Below are 19,692 nucleotides of genomic sequence, written 5' to 3' on the forward strand. Positions count from 1 at the left end.
GTGTATATATATATATATATATATATATATATACACAAATATATATACATATATATACATATATATAAATCACACACAAACAGTCAAGTTCAAAGTAAGTAATTAAGTAATGAGGCATTAAAGTGTGGGCCCACTCACAGGCCCTAACACCTTGTCCAAACAGCAAGCAAAGCGAATGAGTACAATGACACCACCAGAGAGCTCCCATTATAGTCGATTAAGATGCTCAGATATGGGAACTTTGAGCTGATTTCAGATATAGAAATTCAGGACTAGATCCACTAAATATCTGACGATGCTGATATGATTCCAGCATCACTGTACATGAACCAAAGTGACACGTCACTTTTAAAGGACTGTTTCCAATTTTGACGTGTCATTCCGTGCCCATCTCAACCAAAGTGGATGAGGAGAAACTAATACACGAGACGAAGAAACGGAGATCCTCTAAATTTTACAATAAAAAAAAAAACAACAGTTTAACATTAAAAGATCATGTTATTTTTGGCTGCATTATGATGTCAAGGGTACTCAACTATTCCGTTAACTTTCTGAGGTGCCAGTATCTGAATACTGAAATCTCTATTCAGGTAAATGTTATGTTTCATCAGGAGAAGAAATATAGATAAAAAAATAAATGAAGGAAACACTGATTTTATGCTTTAATGGAACTGTAAAATGTGAAAGTTTTGCGAATTCGTACGCTTTGTGCTACTTTGCTACTCCCAAACACGAGTGCTTTGACATGGGCGTGTTGCCAAGGACGTGACAGGGAAGGCAGCGTCAGATCATCCTCTGTTGCTAAACAGGCTAAAATATTTTCCTCTGTCTCCGTCAGCATGCAGTGTTACCTGCTAGGTGTGGCTTTAGCTTATTAGCTCATCTGAGGCAGTCTCTGTTATGTTACTCATGCAACATAAAACGTAAGACTTCGTCCAACCATTTCTAAATATAATAAAACATGTTTTTTAATGTATTACTCTTTGTGATGCTAAGCTTTTGTGCAACACCAGTACTTTTCACCTGAATGGCTAAGCCAAAGCTTTATATTGAATGTGTTTTTTTCCCCTGCAGGTAACTGGATATCCGTTCATGAACTCTTTCAGATACTTGAAAATGATTATTAGTCATGGTACACATCCCTAAACGTTAAGTCATTAATGCTAGCCTGCTCTCCACAAACTTTCACTCATTATTAGCAATGTTACCACTGTTCTATCAGGACTCTTCACAATTCATCAGAATCATATCACTGGAATATACCTTGGAGGTGAGGTCTCGGTGAAAGATGCCCTTTGAGTGCAGGTAGGCCAAGCCCATCGCGATGTCTGAGGCCAGTTTAACCCGTGTTGCCCAGTTTAGGTACTTGTTGCTGTCCAGCAGCTGCTCCAAGTTACCACCGTTAATGTACTGCAAGAAAATACACAAATGCCAAAGTGGACATGAGTGACAGTGCTTTTCTGGAATCATCCTGAGTAGAACACACAGTGAGTGAATACTCCCAATTAAAGGCATAGAGAAAACATTCTGATTCATTTGTGGCCTTAAACTTGAACTTGTGACATTTAAATGGGTGACGGCAATCAAATATTTACTAACTTAATGATCAATCTTCACACTGGGAAGCACCAATTAAAATTGATTTTCTGTGGAACTACAATGGGCCTAAACTGTCATGGCTGACAATGGAACTGGTTAAGCAGCATAAGTTAACATGAAAAGAAACACTTAGGCTACGTTTACACAGCAGGTAAAAGTGGCCCAAATCTGATTTTCTCACCAAATCCGATTTTTTTGTTTGGCTGTTCACATTATCTTTTAAATGTGACCTGTTTGCGACATCAGTCTGAACAGATCAGCTCCTAAACTGACCCGCATGCGCAAAAGAACAGTGCTTCACCTTGCGGCTCGTCCAGAGGTAAACAACCATGACGGCCAGCGAACGCCAGTCACTCCCGCAGCTTCCAGTTTAGTCTTTACCAGCATCACAGGACCGAGTATAAAGCTCCAGTGGTTGACAGCTGGACTCGGCGTGGCCACTTCTTTGGTTCGTGTCCTCGGATTCTTTAAACTGTTCTCTGACGCTGCAGCCTCGGTCTCCTCCAGCCGCGCTCGGCCGTTCCGTTTGAACACTGAGCGGTTTGATGAGTCTCTTCTAATTTTCGGTACAGAAACATCAGACTAAATGTTTATGAGTCTCAGTAGCGCATAATTATGACGAATGTCGAGTTGGATTGACGTAAAAGTCATGAATTCCGATCTGGCTGTTCAGACTGAGGCGCATTGCCGCAGATCGGATACGTATCGGATTTCAGTACCACATATGAAAGCGTCTCAAATCGGAATTGAAAATGTCAGATTCAATGCGTTTTTGCTGTTCACACTGCCACACAGACACACATCTGTGTCACATTTGAGGAAAAAGATCGGATTTGGGCCACTTATACCTGCTGTGTAAACGTAGCCTTAGTATCCTCTAAGTGGTTTAAAAAATTGCCTTCTGTTTTATATCTTCTCAATATAGCTGCTAAATCATCCACAGTGAGCTGATCTTGCCTGAGCAGACGCTACAACTACCTGGCTGCTTCATGCAATTCACTACAGCAATCGGTACATATATAACCAGCACCAACAGTGCATGTTAGCATAAGAGGGATATAACTGATTCTCTTTTCACTCCAATACTGAGGATTTCTATGGTGAAAATTGGTAAACACACACATTAATAAAACATTTAAAAATGAACACCCCTGTCCAGTCTAAGCCGGTTTTCATCTACTGAATATTGATAAAAATGTTAATAATGAGACAGATGGAAAACTACATACATACAAACATTCATACATAGATTTGATACAATCATTTATCGCAAATGTGTATTTTGTATATATAAATCAATAAAATCGATGCTTCATTACATGTGTGTAGTGTGTGTAGGCTCTAGGATAACTGGCTTTGGAAAAACACAGATTGTTATCTTGCAGTTACAGAGTAGTGAATCAGCCAGAGGGGAAAAGACTTGACAGTGTCCCAGTTTTATGCTGCCTGAAATGACCTCCACATCATGCAGGAGCACTGAAAAATCATGAGGAACTATGAGTGACTAAACCGAGGATGACACAGTGTGTGCATTTTAGACCAAAGGTCTGCACGATATTTACGAGTCGTTTTCAGACACATCCAGTAAACTGACTGCTAATGTTCATAAGTTTTATCTGATACCACAAAAAATAAACTTCTCCACTACTGTGACCTGAGGGTGCTTTTACTTAGCGCTAAAAACTGTCGATTATGATTACCCAGCTATCCAGGCTAACTTTATTTTTCTTAACTAATGCTAAACCTTCAGTCTCAAAACTCTCAAGGAAACTTAAAAGGGGCCACGTTATCTTGTCATGGTATTTTAGGGTCGATTATTTGTTTTTAACAGAAATCCATTTGATAATTTTCTATCAGTGTTTTTGACTGGACTGCACAGACATCTATATGGTCATGTGCAGCAGGCCAGGTCAAAGGACATGTTTTGCTAGAGAGAAAATGAGTTAACACGTCCTCTACAGGGAACACACTTAAATAAGACACAGGCCAAATTTTAGTGCACAATTTCTATTTACTTGCTGAGTTTAACATATTGTAATAAACTAAAAGATTCAATACATAAATGAGGAAGTCTTCATTTATTTTCACTTAGAAAATAAACCATACGTCATTTGTCTGGTCTTCCAAAGAAAAGGGAGGACATTGCAAAATTGTATGGGGGAGGGGGGGAGGGGGGTCATTAGCTAACACTACCAAGGGACAACCTGATTATTTTATAGTCTAATTACATTCATTGTTAAGTAATTGACAATGTCTACTGGTTTTATAATAAAGTCTTGTTTAAAACAGTAAATACTTTGAATAACTTTCAAAATTTGAACCAAAAAAAAGTGACTAAAGGACGATGCTGATTAATAGTAAATAAACAAATATAAACGTAACAAACACCTGAGTATTTGGATTATTCAGGCCAGCCCTCATTATAGATTCTAACATTTAAAAAAACAAACCAACAAAAAACAAAACACGACTCTGGGAATCTGCTCTGAAAATTCAGCTAAAAGACCTAACTAAAAGAGCCTATTAGCGACAGCTGACCTCTCATCAAAGACGAGCCTTACTTCGAGGTTTGGTGTCTTGACCAGGTTCTGACTGTTAATAGAACTGCTTCCTGTCACCTTTATCTGTTCCACTTGTGTATCTTTTATGCTTTAATCTGTGTGAATGGGATTACTCAACACGGCTAAAGTTTACGCTCTTCTGTACTAAAGCATCGCTTTAAACAGCGCTTACACCAGGGTGAGACTGAGGTGACAGCTGACGTTATCTTCTGTAACGAGAGGAAATGAGCACATCATTTTGACTCATGCTTTTTAGTCATCATCCTTTTCGAAGCAGGAGCCTAAACGGTTTCACTGGGTGGCCAAATGCAATCAACACTTCTCCTATATCCAGCTAAGACAGCCCGACTGAGATCAGTTATTCAACCCTTGAACTTTGCTTATCTTCTCTTAGCCGTGTTACATAAACAGTGGATGTTGCATTACATTACGACCATCAGATAAAGCAGGTTGACGCTACATCAGCAGGAGTCTCAATCAGCAGGGGGTAAACATGCCTACATGTTAAACTGGCAAAAGAAGTCGAGTGATGCGATGGCTATTTTTAAGCGAAGGAATGCAGGTGCTGGTGTATATGTTGTCTCTCACGGCAGACAGACAGCCAGTCAATCCTGGGCTAAATATACGGTCATCACTGTCTCCTCTGGTCTGCCTTGTTTACTTCAATCGGAAGACAGGTGGCCTGAACACAGCCAAGCTATAAACCATTTAGAGACCCTAAAGTTCACTCCTACAAGAGATGATGCTTTAGTAAAGAAAACGGCTCTATATAGAACCATGAACACTCAAAGAACCCTTTTCTCCTGCTTTAAGGAGGTATTCTGGCTCAAAACTAGCTTCTATGATGTTATTTAATGTTATTTGTCATGTTATGCCCAGAAATGTGTCCCTTGGTCTCACTGATTCGACAGAATTCACAATTTTACATCATTTTAAAAATCCCTGTGGTGTCAACCAATCCTGACAGTGAACCTACCCACAAAATATTGGCTGACAGATATAACTAAGCTAGCATTGGTGTAAATATTTCCTCGGTTCTTTCTTTTACAAAGACACAGTTCAAAAATGAGAAAGCCTGTGGCGTGTAGTATTTATGTGCATAGGTATATATAGGTATCTACATAGCCAGGCAGCTACCTCGCTAACTTTAGCTTTGAGCTTGTTGTTCTCTTCATCCTGTGGCCAAAAATCCACCCCAAAGCAGTTGTAGTTTTTAAAAAAGGTCCTTCTACCTTCAAGTTACATCATCAAAATGTTTTTTTTCTAGTCACTATCCTGAAGAATCTCACTCTGGAGCCAAACAGACACATTCACAACAGATTAGCAATGGTCACATTTTTGGCCAGAGAGTCCCTGTAACTAGAGACTACCTTAAGCAAAATGAATAAGACCGAATGGATTCTGTAGCTTACTGGAATAAGGGATGAGCTAGGAATTAGCTCGTCCCAGTAAAGCATTTGCGCTTGTCTGCGTGTGCTCTTTGCCCTGCTTGACTACGCCCCATCAGGTCATTATACTGATTGACCCCCACAGTCTCCATCTCTCCATCTCTGCATGTAAACCTGCCCTCATTGCATGTTGCAGTCTCAGACCCAGCACAGGATTACCAGCTCTTTACCCCAAATTCCTCCAGAGTGCCCCTACATCTGGTGTCTGCCCACCTCCCCCTTCCTTTCGTCCTCCTCTTCGCTAAAGGGTTAAAGCTCAGCGTAATCCCTCGCCCCTGCCCCGAGCGTTTGATCAGTGCTGACGCCGTACGCTGCCTGATTGGACGAGCTGACGTGCGCTCCTCAGCCAAGGCTGGGATTACACTCTTTCCTACTGGAGGTGATTAGGTTACCGATGTGTGTCCACCTACTGCTCTATATAAAGCTAATCCTCCGTGTGGAACGCTAACCTGGAGGAGCAGGAAAGTGCTCAGTCTGACATGGCTTGTGCTCGAACTGGACATCATGAACCCTTTGAAGTACAAAAATAAAGCAGATGACCGTTAAATCATCAGCAACAGGCATGGGAACTGCTATGTCCTACAGTATTCAGACACCGCTTATAATTAGTGAATTCAGCTGCTTTAAGGTGCAGCCACTGCTGACACAGGTGTTCAATTGTGCACACACAGCTTGTATAATCGCCATAGCAATGCACTGACCTATGGAATGGGACGCTCTGGAGCAACCACACCTAAAAGGTCACAATGTCCAATGCCAAGCCCCAGTGAGAAGGTTATACAGCCCCCCAGCATTTGGGATGTGGGGCAGTGGAACTGCGTTCTATGGAGTCATGGAGCTCCTTTCAATTCCTTTAGGAAGAGCTGATCCAGAACTGACCACCCAACATCAGTACCTGACCTCACTATTGCTTTTGTGGCTGAATGTGATCAAATCCTCACAGCGATGTTCAAACATCTGATGTAGCTTTCTGAAAAGAGAAGCGGCTGTTACTGCAGCAAAGGGGAACAAACTCCCTATTAATACCCTTCATTTCAAGAGAAACAACAGATAAACTTTTGGATTTTGCATGTAGTGTTTGTTACTAGGCAGCAGCCAATAGTTAAAGAGCAGAATTCAAATCTTCTCGCATGACATCAGCAACCTTTTTTTCAGAATTACTGTGGTATTGCTAACTTATACCACATTTATACATACACAGCACCAACCTTTCATATATTTAATTGAGACCACCCTTTCGTTTACATAACAACGTCAATCTTATAATAATAGAAGAACCTTTTTTTGGTGCTAGATATATACAACACATTATCCATCAGTCTGAAGAACCATTTCACTATGCATAGAACCATTTGAGCATGAAATGGATCTATACAGAAATCATGGTTCTAAATAGAACCATTGTCTTTACCAAAAGAACCTCTGAGGATTTAAGTGCAGTCAAAAAGCCCTTACTGAGAAAAGGAAATAGACAGTTTTATGGACTGCTGAGTCTACATTTGTGATTGGGATTACTTGGATAGTAAAAAGCCGAAAGTGCAACACACTTCTCAGACTGAACTCTGGAGATGTGGAAAAATATCCCAGCAGATTTCTTTGAAAAACTGAAAGCAAGTTTCCTAACAAAAATTAAAGCTGTAATAAAGGTAAAACATGGACACCCTAAATACACTGAAAATTTTGATATTATATTTAGTTGTTAAGTCATTTATGTTAAATATGTTTTTTCCTAATGCTCAAAAATCAATTAGTTGTGCTTAACTGCTATTTTGACTGGAAATGAATGAAGCGTGCACAGTACTGCAGACACATCAACATACATAAATATCACATTATTACCAATACTACTACTGTTTACTGCTGAAATTAGAACTATGTAAATATGTCCTGGTGAACGGTTTGCAGGGAAAGTGTAGCAGTAGACTCCTTTACTTTCACTGCCACTTTCTAAATAGACAGAAATTGTACAGTTAGTGGAATTATTAAATGCTGAACTGGTATGACTGTCATTCGGTTTTAAACTATATCATTTAAAATGTTTGCAATGAGAGTTTGTAATATTCTTCAGGCTGATCTACAGCAAAACTAGATGATTCTATCCACAGATACAGAACAGTACAATAGCTTAAGCCATACAATACACTGCCTATTGTCATCAGCAACATCCTATAACTTAGGTCTTTTTAAGGAAGTTGTAAAGTGCATGGGTGGAAAATAAAACCTCTTGCTGCTTTAAGTCCAGCAGTATTAGGAATTGTCAGTGGTTGGAGTAAGACTGGGTTGCAGCAGCTTGGAATAATAGTATAATCCCCAGCAGGCCAGGGATTACCCGTGATTATAATTGCACTAATACGCCTTTCCGTTAATGTGCATCAGGCAGCAGAAAAGCAGAGCAAAGGTCACAGGGCCAATGGCAAGAGTGAGAATGAGGAAACACTGCGTCAGCCAGAGTTTCTGCTAGAAGCTTGGTGCTGGTTAGTGTGTCCAGGAGTGACTGTTAGCCAAGCTGGGATGGTTGTAAATTATAAAAATAAATGTTTTCCAAAAGTTATGCTTAGGGATGAGGGAAAAAAATCGATTCTTAGATGCATCGCGATGCGGACGTGAACGATTCTGAATCGATTCACAAATGTCAAAAATCGATTTTCTAAATATTTAATTTATAACGTAATGTTGACGGAACGCAAAAGGCGGAACATGGAAGTGCGGAAGTGCAGCGCCCGGACAGTCTGTGGCGGCACATAACAAAACCACAACTGGATGAGTGAGAAATCCGACCGGCTCCCTCTGCATTAAAAGCTAGGTTAGTTCAGGAGTCACAACACAAATGATAAGAAGAGCCATTTTGCCCTTTCAACAAAAATCAAACCACCTTGGGAGCCACAATATTTAATGTCCAGTATGTCTCAGTGTCCTAGTATAGACTAAACAATATAAACGAAAACGCAGATTTACTTCGCTCTGCTTTAAGCTTCAGCTATAGCTGCTTTCCTCCCATCTCCGCCAGAAAACTTTTCCTCAGAAGTTGATCAGTTAAATGGCTCTCAACATTCGGCTGTCTTACGAGGCTGAAGTCGCTTCTTATTCTCCAGCTTCTTGTTCGAATTTACCCGTTTCACCTTAAATTCTGAATTAGTGTGTGTCTCTCGTTGCAGATTTAACGTACCAGGAAACCAACTGCGCTGCTTATAAATGCGCATAAAAACGCATCACTGCTAGGTGACCTGCAGTCTGCACGGTGGTTCTCAGTTGTTGCGAAACAGGGCTTTCGCGCTATGTTGCACACGACCCGTCTCAAAGATACTTTACTGACACAGCGATCCCCCAACTCTCTACAATGAACGAGACCAAAACTGAAGTTATAAAATCACTAAAGAAAAAACGGGTTGAATAGCTGTAACATGTGCTGCGTGATCGCTGATGAGTGGCAGCAGCTTCTCGTGCTCCAAACAAAAGCACTGAATGAGAGCCTTCTAGTCCACCTGCCACATCACTTCCATTTGTTTTATTAAAAAAGATACTGGAAGTAAATTCATTATTGATCATTACAAATACTTTGCTTTACAAGTACCAAGTCACTTTAAATAACAATAACAGAGTTACTTAGTCACTTTAAAACGTATATTGTCTCTATATTCTGTGTATATTTTGTGTATATTTAATATATTTCAGTTGTTTTTTCCTGTATTTTTATTTTTATTTATTTACTTTCTGTAGAGTGATTAGCTGAGCCTCACCACAAGCATTTCAATGCATAAATGTCCTGACATGTTGTGCAAATGACAAATAAACTTGAAACTTGAACTCACACAGTGAGAAAATATAAATGCTATATAGAAAAAAAGACGCATCGATAATTGTTTTATAATCGCATCGCAGCCCTCTGAATCGTATCGTGAGGTGCCTAGAGATTCCCACCCCTAGTTATGCTGTATGTCTAATGCGCAGCCTATAACAGTCTAAAATATAAACTCTGATAAGGAAAATATGGTCGCAAATTTGTACATCGAAGGTGCAGGTACGACTGTTTGATTCCAGACATTCTGGAGTCGACTCCGAATCCAAGAGTCAACTACACACAATGACCCTTATTCATGCACATATTTCAGGTGGGAACCGATAAAAAAAATAGCATTCAGCGGCTCTCTCGCAAGTTTGAGGTTGAGCAGGGAGTGGAAGTCTCCCCACTACTGGCCAAACTGTATAGTGTTGAAATAGACTGGAAAGAATGAATTGTGAAACAAACAAAACATTTAGGCAGTGAAAATAGTACCTGATACATTTCTGGGAGAACAATGATGTCTTGATTATGGCCAGCAAAGTGGAATTTTTCTGCAACAATGCTGTTTTTATAGTGTTGAGTTCTCAGTAAAAAATGTCACTGAGTGTATTTTGTATGTGATTCTAGTGGCAGACCCCTCTGCAGAAGCAGCATATCAGGCACAACAAGACCACCAAATCAGTGCTTATTTGCGAGGCTACTGGCCATTGTTTTTACAATGTTGTATGCAACAGTTTGGGCGTCCCTAGTCAAATGACCCATTTTATTGATTTTCTAAGTGGAAATAAGTAACACATCCTCTATGGCATGAAACAAAAATGTGTCCTGTGAAAAAAAATTACATAACAATTTAGAATTTTTTCCAATATGTTAAACTCAAAACGCAAATAAATGGAAATTGGCATATTTATGTTTGTTCTCTGTAGAGGATGTGTTATATTTATTACAAAAATCAATAAAGCACGTAATTTAACTGGGGGTATTTAAATTTTTGCATGCAGCTGTGCAAACATATCAAAAGCCATTATTTTACTTTCTTTGCCAAAGTAAAGTGCAGCCCATCTACTGATGAGTATTATGTAAGGACGTATTTTTCCAGACATGCTGTTTAGAGAGTAACAGCAAATATTGACTCAAGTCCCAAATTCCTAAAATCAGAGGATGGACTCTTTTTAGGATCGACTCGTAGCCCCAGCAGGAGGTTATCATTGTGCACAGCGGCAACTATTAACATGCGTGAACATTTCATGATAAGTAGACAAATACAAACAGTGCAAAATAAAAATAAGTAAAATCTTGAAAGATTTAATGTTTACTACACTCTTCCAATGTTTTATTTTGTTTAACTTTTTTTTAAATATGCGTTTTAAGTGAACACTTTTACCAGACATAGCGTTAATTTTCTTCTGGGCAAAATCTGGCATTTACCAGCTAAACACTGGCACCAGCTGCCCCATGATCCCTTTCCCCAACCAGGACACTAAACTGCAGTTCATCTCACAAACAGAGAAAGCTCAGGTGTCGGACGTGGTTCCAGGTATTTAGTGTTATTGATGACAGGCTTCAGCTTGTTTGTGGTGAGCTGTAGGTTAAGACTTGAGGTGTAGATTACAGACAAAGCAGCACATGGCGAGGTATCTATTACTCATCCTGTTTACCCGGAGGTCCAGTTCACACAGGAACATGCGCTGATAACAAATAACATCATTACTCAACCAAGCTTCACTAAAAACCTGTCACTCATTCACCTAATCAGCCGTCTGCAAGCCCTACCCCTGCTTAATCAATACTGATCAATAGCACAAGGCTATCTGTTTGGACCATACACTCATATGGGCTGAGTGGTTCAAAATAAATCAAGCCTTGGGGAATGACTGTTTTGCTCTCTAATAGAATACGTCCTCCTGCGTACTCTTCTAATAAAGGCCAGGTCTGCACAACATATCCTTAAATCATTATTGTGATATTGGTCCGTACAAAATTGATATTGCAGAAGGTTACAATATGCAAATGAGCCCTCTAACAAATAACATGTTAAAAATTATGTTATGAACATTTAAATACATCATTCAAAGGATTGTGGACGATTGTATGAATTGAGGTAGTGATGTGATCCAAGACACGCCAATAATTTTGGGCTAAATAACGCAGGCTGAGCTATAAAGTTACATCAAAGGCTCACTTTGTATCTTAACATCGCTGTTGAGGCATATCGCAATTTTAATTTAGAGCAAAAGAATCGCTAATTGCACTGAAGTGACTCTCTGAAACCCTTACATACTGTTTTATACATACTGCATTGAATCTACCACCTTTGTACTGTAAAACTTCTGCACATTTATTGTACTGTAAGGCCAATTGTGCATACTTCTTACACTGTAATTGCAAACCATGGCACACTTTTTGTACTGTAATACTAATTTGTGCGCACTTTGTACTCCAGTGACTAACTTTCACTTTTTTGTACTGTAAGTTCTGCACGCTTTTGTATTGTAATGCTAACACACACTTTTTGTATTGTAAAGATAACTTCTGCACACTATGTGTATTTAAATTCTAATTTTTTTGCACACTTTTTTGTAATGTAAAGCTATCTTTTGCACATTTTTGTACTGTAAAGCTAACCTTTGCACAGATCTTTTAGATGTAAGGCTAACTTGTGCACAGTTTTTGTAATGTAAAGCTAACTTGTGCATACTTTTGCATAAAAATGACCAACGTTTTGATTTTTGGTACTCTGAGGCCAACTTCTGCACACTATTTGTACTGTAAAGCTAACCTTCGCACAGTTCTTTGAGATGTAAGGCTAACTTTTGCACTGTTTTGTACTGTGCAGTTCACCTTTGCATTCATTTTGGCACTGTGATAATGCATGTGGACTGCAGACTTTGAAATTATACTGTATACATTGTTTTATATGCTTGAAAACAGCCCAAGCTCACTTCATTGTTTTGCACACTCACGTATATGTACGCATGAGTATAATGACAAACTTGAATTTGACTGAACTGAAATTCGCTCATATTGTGCAGCCCCAATACAGGCTGCAAACTGGGGAAGGAGATGAAGCTGAGAGAAGACATTGTTGAACTGTGACTACAAGGAAGTAATACTCCAGATTTTAGACTTGACTGCTTTCCCGTGATCTGGCAAGTCCCTGTATTCTTAACAAACTGTTTATCTGGGTTATGCTGTGTTGATGACACCATAAAAAAACCCTGCCTAATACCTTCCTCTCTTTTAGGTACAAAATCACACATTGTAGTGTTGTTTTCATAAATACGAGTCCTCCCCCAAGGACATGTGCAGACTTGCATGTTTGAAGGTTACATTCCATTGTCGTTTTCTGCTAAGAGTGGGCGCTGCCGCCCCCAACTCCTATTCATCCTCTCCGCACACACCGCAAACTTTTAATTAACTCCACTCCTACAGAATCACATGCCAGAGCAGTAGCGTTTATATTTAGCTGCAGGGGCGCGATGCAGTCTGAGTGGAGATACAGGCAGACAACTCGGACTGTCACTATCGATTATGTAATTGAGTACCAACCATTTTGATGATTAAAGGGACACATTGGCCAAAATGAAAAATCTAACCGCTGCTACATCTACTGTGGACATGCCTACTCACCTCATTCAGTGGCGCCACAGTAGACTCTAGAGTGAGATTTTCTGGTTTAAAGACTAGGAAGACACCCTTCTGATGATGCATCTTGAAGGAAGGAGGAACTTTTGAAAAAAACCTACACCTGCTTTGGGGTGGGGGAGGTTTTATTTTTTCTAAATTTATTTATTACTTAGTCAAACCTCATTAGATGAGGGGGAAACCAAGCTAAAAGTTAATGTTTTTTGTGCTGAATGAAGCTAAAATTGCTGTTTTCTATACAACTTTGTTTAACAACTGAGGTAAGTTAGCCTAATGCTAACTTGGTTGTATTTATTAGGCTGCACATCAATTGCTAGGCTAGCAGTCAGGGCTTTGTGACACCACAGTGATCCCCATCGGCTGTGTGATGTACTACTGTAACGCAGGGGTCGGCAATCGAAATGTTAAGAAGAGCCATTTTGTCCTTTCAACAACTTTAGGAGCCACAACATTATGTCCATTTTATTGAAGTAACGTTTTTCTATCCTGGCTGTAAATATATCTCAGTACGTGCTAAAGCTCTAGTATAGGCTAAAAATATAATATAAACAAAAATGCAGACTTACTTTGCTCTGCTTTAAGCTTTAGCTCAGCTATAGCTGCTTTTCTCACATCTCAGGCAGGAAACTTTTTCTCAGAAGTAGAATAGTTTCTTGTAAAATGTCTCCCAAATTTGATTTGAGGCTTTTGATATGAGGCTTAAGTCAGCTCCATGTCTGCCAGTTTCTTGCGTGAAGTTTCTCGTTCCACCTTAAATGGCTGCAGCATTTAAGACCTCGCGACTTTTTAGTGTTAAACGTATCGGGAAACTAGCTGAGGTGCTTATAAATGCAAATAAGTCTGTCCATTCGTCTCAAAATGATCAATGTTTGTCTTAAATCTTTCTTGTCTTTGCCATTTACTATACTAGCTAGGCATGACCGTCTGTTTGACCAGCGTCCCAATCTGCAGGGTTAAAGGTTAGTGAGTTAGCAGCGTATGAGACCATTTATGTATTAACTCCAGCGTTTAGGACCATGAGCTTGATTTTACTGCAAAGGAGGATTATTCTACTTTTTACCTAAAAATCTAGTTCTGCTGTGGAGTCGCAACAGGGCAGTAAAAGAGCAGCATGTTGGTGACCCCTGATGTAATGCATGCTGAGTACTGTAGTGAGAGAACACTGAAAAGTGAAAATATGAATATGATACAGAATCGTGATTCCTGTCAAACCGCTGAGGCTGAGGGATGCAATGCTGAGCTAAAGAACACTGTGTAACACAAACAAACCAACATTTTAAATTAATTTAAAATCAAGTAATCAGGTTTATGAAAGGGACAAAGTATAAAAATGGACTCCACAAATCACTGACTATGCATAGCTTTTCAACAATTCTAAAATAATTTACTGGAACAAAACAGGAAACTAGAAAGCTTTTAAAAATAATCAAAGATTTTTAAAAGATCTATATGTGGCAAAATGGATAAAAATGGGCGTCAATCAGTCTGTTTCATATTGTAAGAACAGTAAGAAAATGTAAAATATGAGTATTTAATGAGAAAGTAAATGTTAATTGATCATTTTCGACTTTATCGAGTAATTATAACAGCCCTACAGGTGACTCCACTTTTTAAAGCTTACAGTCAACCACTCTGAACCAAATGAGCTACAAATGCCAGACTCTTATGCAAGAAATTACAGTATTATTCTGCCCCAAAATGTGAACTTGATCAGATTATTTTACTCACGCTACTCAAAGGCTCAAGTAATCATAGTTACAAGGAAAGGTCCACATCTAGGGTGTCGCTTCTACAGAAAACATCATGAACTTTTTGAATGGTTTAGTGATGACTGGTGCCAGAGAGTTAGAGAGCATCTTTTCAACCACCATTTCTACTATTTCTGCCATTTTTACTCTTTCATCCAAGAACAAAAATGACCATTTTTGACCATGCAGTGGCTGAAATTTCAGTGCACCTTTAATAACCAGTAGTGCGTAATTGAGAACTATTTAACGTCTACTGATTAGCTTTGTTTCTTTATTTATTACTTTCATAACACACTGTTATTGTTTTGCTATTGGCTGTCAACTACAGGAGGATAGGTTCCCCTTTTGAGTCTTAGTTCCTCTCAAGCTTTCTTCCTCTTAGGGTTTATTCTTTGCCACTTCCTTACACTTGGCTTACTTAATAGGGGCTTGGACCCGGGTTTTTATACAGCTGCTTTATGACAACTTTGTAATTTATGCTTTGTAATTAAACTAAATGTATAATACTGCTGGTGAGCTCAATAGAGTCTGGCTGCAGACATGCACTCTCAGCCAGATTCTCTCTCAACCCCTAGTGACGTCACATGCACATGCACTCTGCCACAATGGCAGAAGCAGCCCAACAGCACGATAACTTTGGCTGCTGCTGCTCAGCGACATCATCACATTTTTCGTCCATAACACGGCGAGAGAGTTACATTTAATGTACCTCCCTGTTGAAAAACCCATCAAAAGTGTCTGTTGGCTCCTGGTGGTTTTCAGTAGTCGCTAATGGTATTCTGTGTTTTCCTGATGGGTTGATAGCACAGCGTAAAGGATTCTGATGGTTTCGGATCGTTTCCTAATGGCCTCTAACGGCAATCATCAAGCCAATTCCCGTTAGGAAGCAGAACTATCAGGTTTTGTTCCTAACGGCCCTGCAAACAGAGTTACGTTGTGACAACATACTGTGTTGGAGCCCACAGCGTCGTCTGCATGGTGCTCTCTACATTGTCATAATGTTGAAATGTAGCTCTTCAAAAAGTTATGACAACGTTGTCTGACAACTTTCTAGGAGGTTGACGAGACAGCAAAAATAATCGGTACTACGTTGACTGTACGTTATCACAACCTCCTAGAATCCTTAATTTCTACTTCTTAAGTTCTACTTGATCAATATTACAGTTTTTGATAACCGGCTCGAATGATCTTCAGCGTGGCTTTCATGAGTTTCAGCAGTAATGTTAGCCTTTTTGTTTTTTCTGCGAATAAACCCGACATTCGGGTCTTATCGTCATGGTAGGTTTTATTTTGAAAGTTTCCGTATTTAATTACCTTATTATCAGTATGGAAACGTTAATGTACATTCAGTGTAACTCTTGTTGCCCAGCCATACATGGTTCGCTGTTTTTCCTCATAAAACCGACAAAACTGTCGTGGCAGAGCAGCACTGACGTCATCAATAGGCTGGCTGTGCATGTCAGGCTGAGAGTGCATGTCTGCAGCCAGAACCTTCTCGGTAAACTATGTCTTAAGTTACAACTTATTAATCCACTTACAAGGGAACTTGGTCAGTTTGCTGCATTTCTACGCTTAGCACGCTGCAGAGCAGTGCAATCTTGGACTGTGGCATTTGGGGCAGGGTTGGGGGTTAAGTGTCTTGCCTAAGGGCATAAACAGGAGTATCTAGTCAGTCCTGGGATTAGAACCCAAGACCAACTGGCTACCCTAACTTTAAATGGTATGTATTGTTCTTGGATGTCGAAAGTTGAGTCCAACAGAATCTGCAGGGCTTCTTGTATGCTTTGTTACTGTTTTATTTACAACATAAGACTTCCCATGAAGTATACAGCATGTTTTTTGCAATTAACCAAAAATCTGAAAACTTGAAAAATGAAACTTAAAGTTTAATTTGCCCTTAAGGATTTTATTTTTCTGATTTCCCTCATTTAAGCTAAAAGGAAGCGTAGCGTAAGTGAACACCCAAAGCTAAAATTCACTTAAGATGTTCTATACAACTGGCCACAGGACATCAACACAAAACACTCTTGGTGAATAAACATTTGCAGTGAGGTGCAGTCTGCTCTCAAGCTATTTGGAGATGAGTAGGTGTGTGGTGCATGTGTGGTCGTAGAAGCGTGTCTGTGCCTGCCCGGAGGCTCCTCTTACCTCTGTGAGGGCATGGAGCTGACCTTCCTGCACACATACACCCATGAACCTGCAGACAAAGAACAACAGCATCTCTGTCAAAATCAAGGGATATAAAGAACATGCATACCATTTATCTGCATATTAATCTACCTCGAAAATATCTCAGCAAAAAATAAATAAATAAATACTTAAATCTAATTTACACAATTGCCTCCTTGCAAACGTGGTCAATGCACCAAGACATGTTTAGTGTTTGAAGTCTGCTTCTTTAGTTTTGCACTGGAGCTATGAAGCTAATGTAGCTAACAAGTAATAGAATGGCTTATACCTCACCAGGTTTTGTGCAAACCACATGCCTAAATCATCTCACACTTCCCACTAACTGGTCGAGGTGTTAAGCAATCTCAAACAGACTTGCTTATGTGGTTTCTGACACTGTTTTGTGTGCTTTTATTTATAAAACATGACCTGACTTTTGAACTGTTCTAGGTACGGGACTAGAGATGCAAATTTGGCAAATGCAAAACAACTGATAACAATTAGGCAGCAATTAACCAGCAGACCTAAAATCAAGGATGCGACCCATCAGAACATCTATTACAAAACAGATACTGTGACTGACTCACATTCCAAACCACTTTGAAACACTTGATATATGTACACATCAACTGAATTCTGCATTGACACACAGAGACATTAAGAAGTGTTGCTTAGGAAAGGGTTACAACACTGTCACTAGGGTGGTCTCCCCTAAGGTACCTTTAGTCAAGGACCAAAATTGACCAAATTAATATTCTATTAATATTACGTTGTATTGACTACAAACACCCAGTCTTGTTTTTTGTGATTTACAACATCTGGCTATGAAAAGGCACATATATGTAGCATTCCCCTGGGAAAAACCTTTTTAACGTACACAACTGGACATTAAGACTATTGACCACTATACCTTGGAGGGGCCATTTACATTGTTACCTTAATCATAATGTACAGTACTGTGTCTTAGGCACAGTAAGTCTTAGGCACTTAAATCATTTAAATGTGGCTGTAAGTGTGTTTAAGAGTATTTCACATCTTGTAAGTTAGTTTGAAGAACAGAATTTGGATCCAGATTTCTCCTGGACACCTCCAGCTATCATCTGGATTTGTCAAATTCCATTAGCAACACACTTGATTTAATATAATGAAGCACTGATTAACCAAACTAGAAATTTCGAGATAACTACAAATTAAACGAACTGACTGACATGCATAAAATCACTACTTTTTCTATTAAATGTTATTTATATTTATTGTCAAATTATGTTTTTTCTGAACAAATTAAATGCTTACTGTCCAATTAAATGGCTTTTTGAATATGATTGTTATGGGCCTAAAACGTTTGCACAGTACTGTACTTGCACAGTACCCTTTTGGATGGGCCTAAGCATTAGTGTGTATATGAAGTAAACAGCCCTAAACCATATTAAACCTTCCCTACGTGAGAATCTGGTTTTGTTAAAACTGAGAATCTGACAATAAATGTTCAGGGTAATATGACCAAAATCAAAAAGTTGACAAAAGGACTTGAATATACAGCAAGAGACTACTGAAAGTTTTGTTTTCTGAAGTTCTGAAGTTATTATTACTAGCAAAAAGAACATAAATGCCATGACTGGGTCTAGCCCTGGCGACCTCAGCAGCTCTCAAGAGGTGCCGCCGTTCACCATGTCCCTCTCTATTATTCCTCACATCACAGTGCTTCACACTTTCTCTCTGAAAACATGGATGAAACAGCTGTCTTATCGTTTGGGGATGTTTGATGTGTTACAGTGTAGTTGTGCTACTGTCCTCTGGAAAAATGTTCATGAACGCTTCTATTTTTAGCTGCACGCATCATTTTTTTGTCGGCCTATCTAGTTTAAACTATCGCCTATGATGCATTTATAGAGACAATTCAAAAACGTTTTTAAACTTGGATGATAAACCCACTTATTCGAACTGTTTACAAACTGTTGTTTACAGAAAAGTCTTTTTACCAACACTGGTGGTTGAATAATTAATTGTACATTTTTCGGTTAACGGTTAATCGGTTAATCATTCTCATCTCTAGACTGTATTGATCTGATATCAGGCATCAGTATCAGACAAACATTAGCAGAAAATGTTTCAGGCTATATCTGTTACAGGGGTGGATAGCACTCACTCACAAAGGGCCTCGTTTCACCAACCGTTCTTATAAGAAATCTCTTACTAAACCCCACTTACACAGTTTTCACAATGATTCTAACATTCATCAATGTCTTATTATTTGGGATTTGTTTTTAGGCTACGTTCAAATTACCAGGCTGAAGTGGCACAAATCCGATTTTTTTGCCCGAATGTGACTCAGATCAGACGTTTTCAGGGCTGTGTGGACACGCAAATCTGATCTTTTCAAATCTGACCTGAGTCACTTTCATGTGTGGTCCTAGATCGGATACGTATCTGATTCGTGGCCATGCGGCCTTAATGAGACGCTCAGATCGGAATTCATGTGCTTTTTTTCCCCCACTGTGCGTGACCATCGTTCAGCGCTACCATGGCAGCAGCGCCGAACAGAGGTTAAAGCCTGTAAACGGTGGAAAAGCAACACATCTCACCTTTTCGCCTTCGTCTCGCTCTAATAATGAACAGCTGAGAGCTGATCAGAGTTAATTATCTTCTCAGCGAAGCTCGTTCTGCTCGTTGGTTTTTTTGCTGATGATGCCCTATGATTCATTCACGTGACGTTACTGAGTAGGATGAGCTCATGAGGGTCA

The 19,692-nt window shown here is 39.4% G+C and overlaps 1 protein-coding gene and 1 non-coding gene across 2 annotated transcripts in view; both read right to left on the reverse strand.

The window, feature by feature from the left end:
- tesk2 (testis associated actin remodelling kinase 2) overlaps window positions 1-19,692 on the reverse strand; it is a 60,718-nt gene that overhangs the window by 11,888 nt on the left and 29,138 nt on the right. Inside the window, exons 4-5 of the mRNA XM_036556478.1 lie at window positions 16,931-16,979; window positions 1,264-1,410 (exon numbers count right to left, since the gene is read on the reverse strand). Coding sequence (XP_036412371.1) covers window positions 1,264-1,410; window positions 16,931-16,979 — 196 coding nt within the window. The remainder of the gene's footprint in view (window positions 1-1,263; window positions 1,411-16,930; window positions 16,980-19,692) is intronic.
- LOC118797562 lies at window positions 435-564 on the reverse strand. Its single transcript, XR_005005949.1, has one exon. It is a non-coding gene; the product is annotated as a small nucleolar RNA SNORA16B/SNORA16A family (small nucleolar RNA).

This window comes from Colossoma macropomum, unplaced genomic scaffold (genome assembly GCF_904425465.1).
Source record: "Colossoma macropomum unplaced genomic scaffold, Colossoma_macropomum, whole genome shotgun sequence".
In the NCBI taxonomy this organism is placed as follows: Eukaryota; Metazoa; Chordata; class Actinopteri; order Characiformes; family Serrasalmidae; genus Colossoma; species Colossoma macropomum.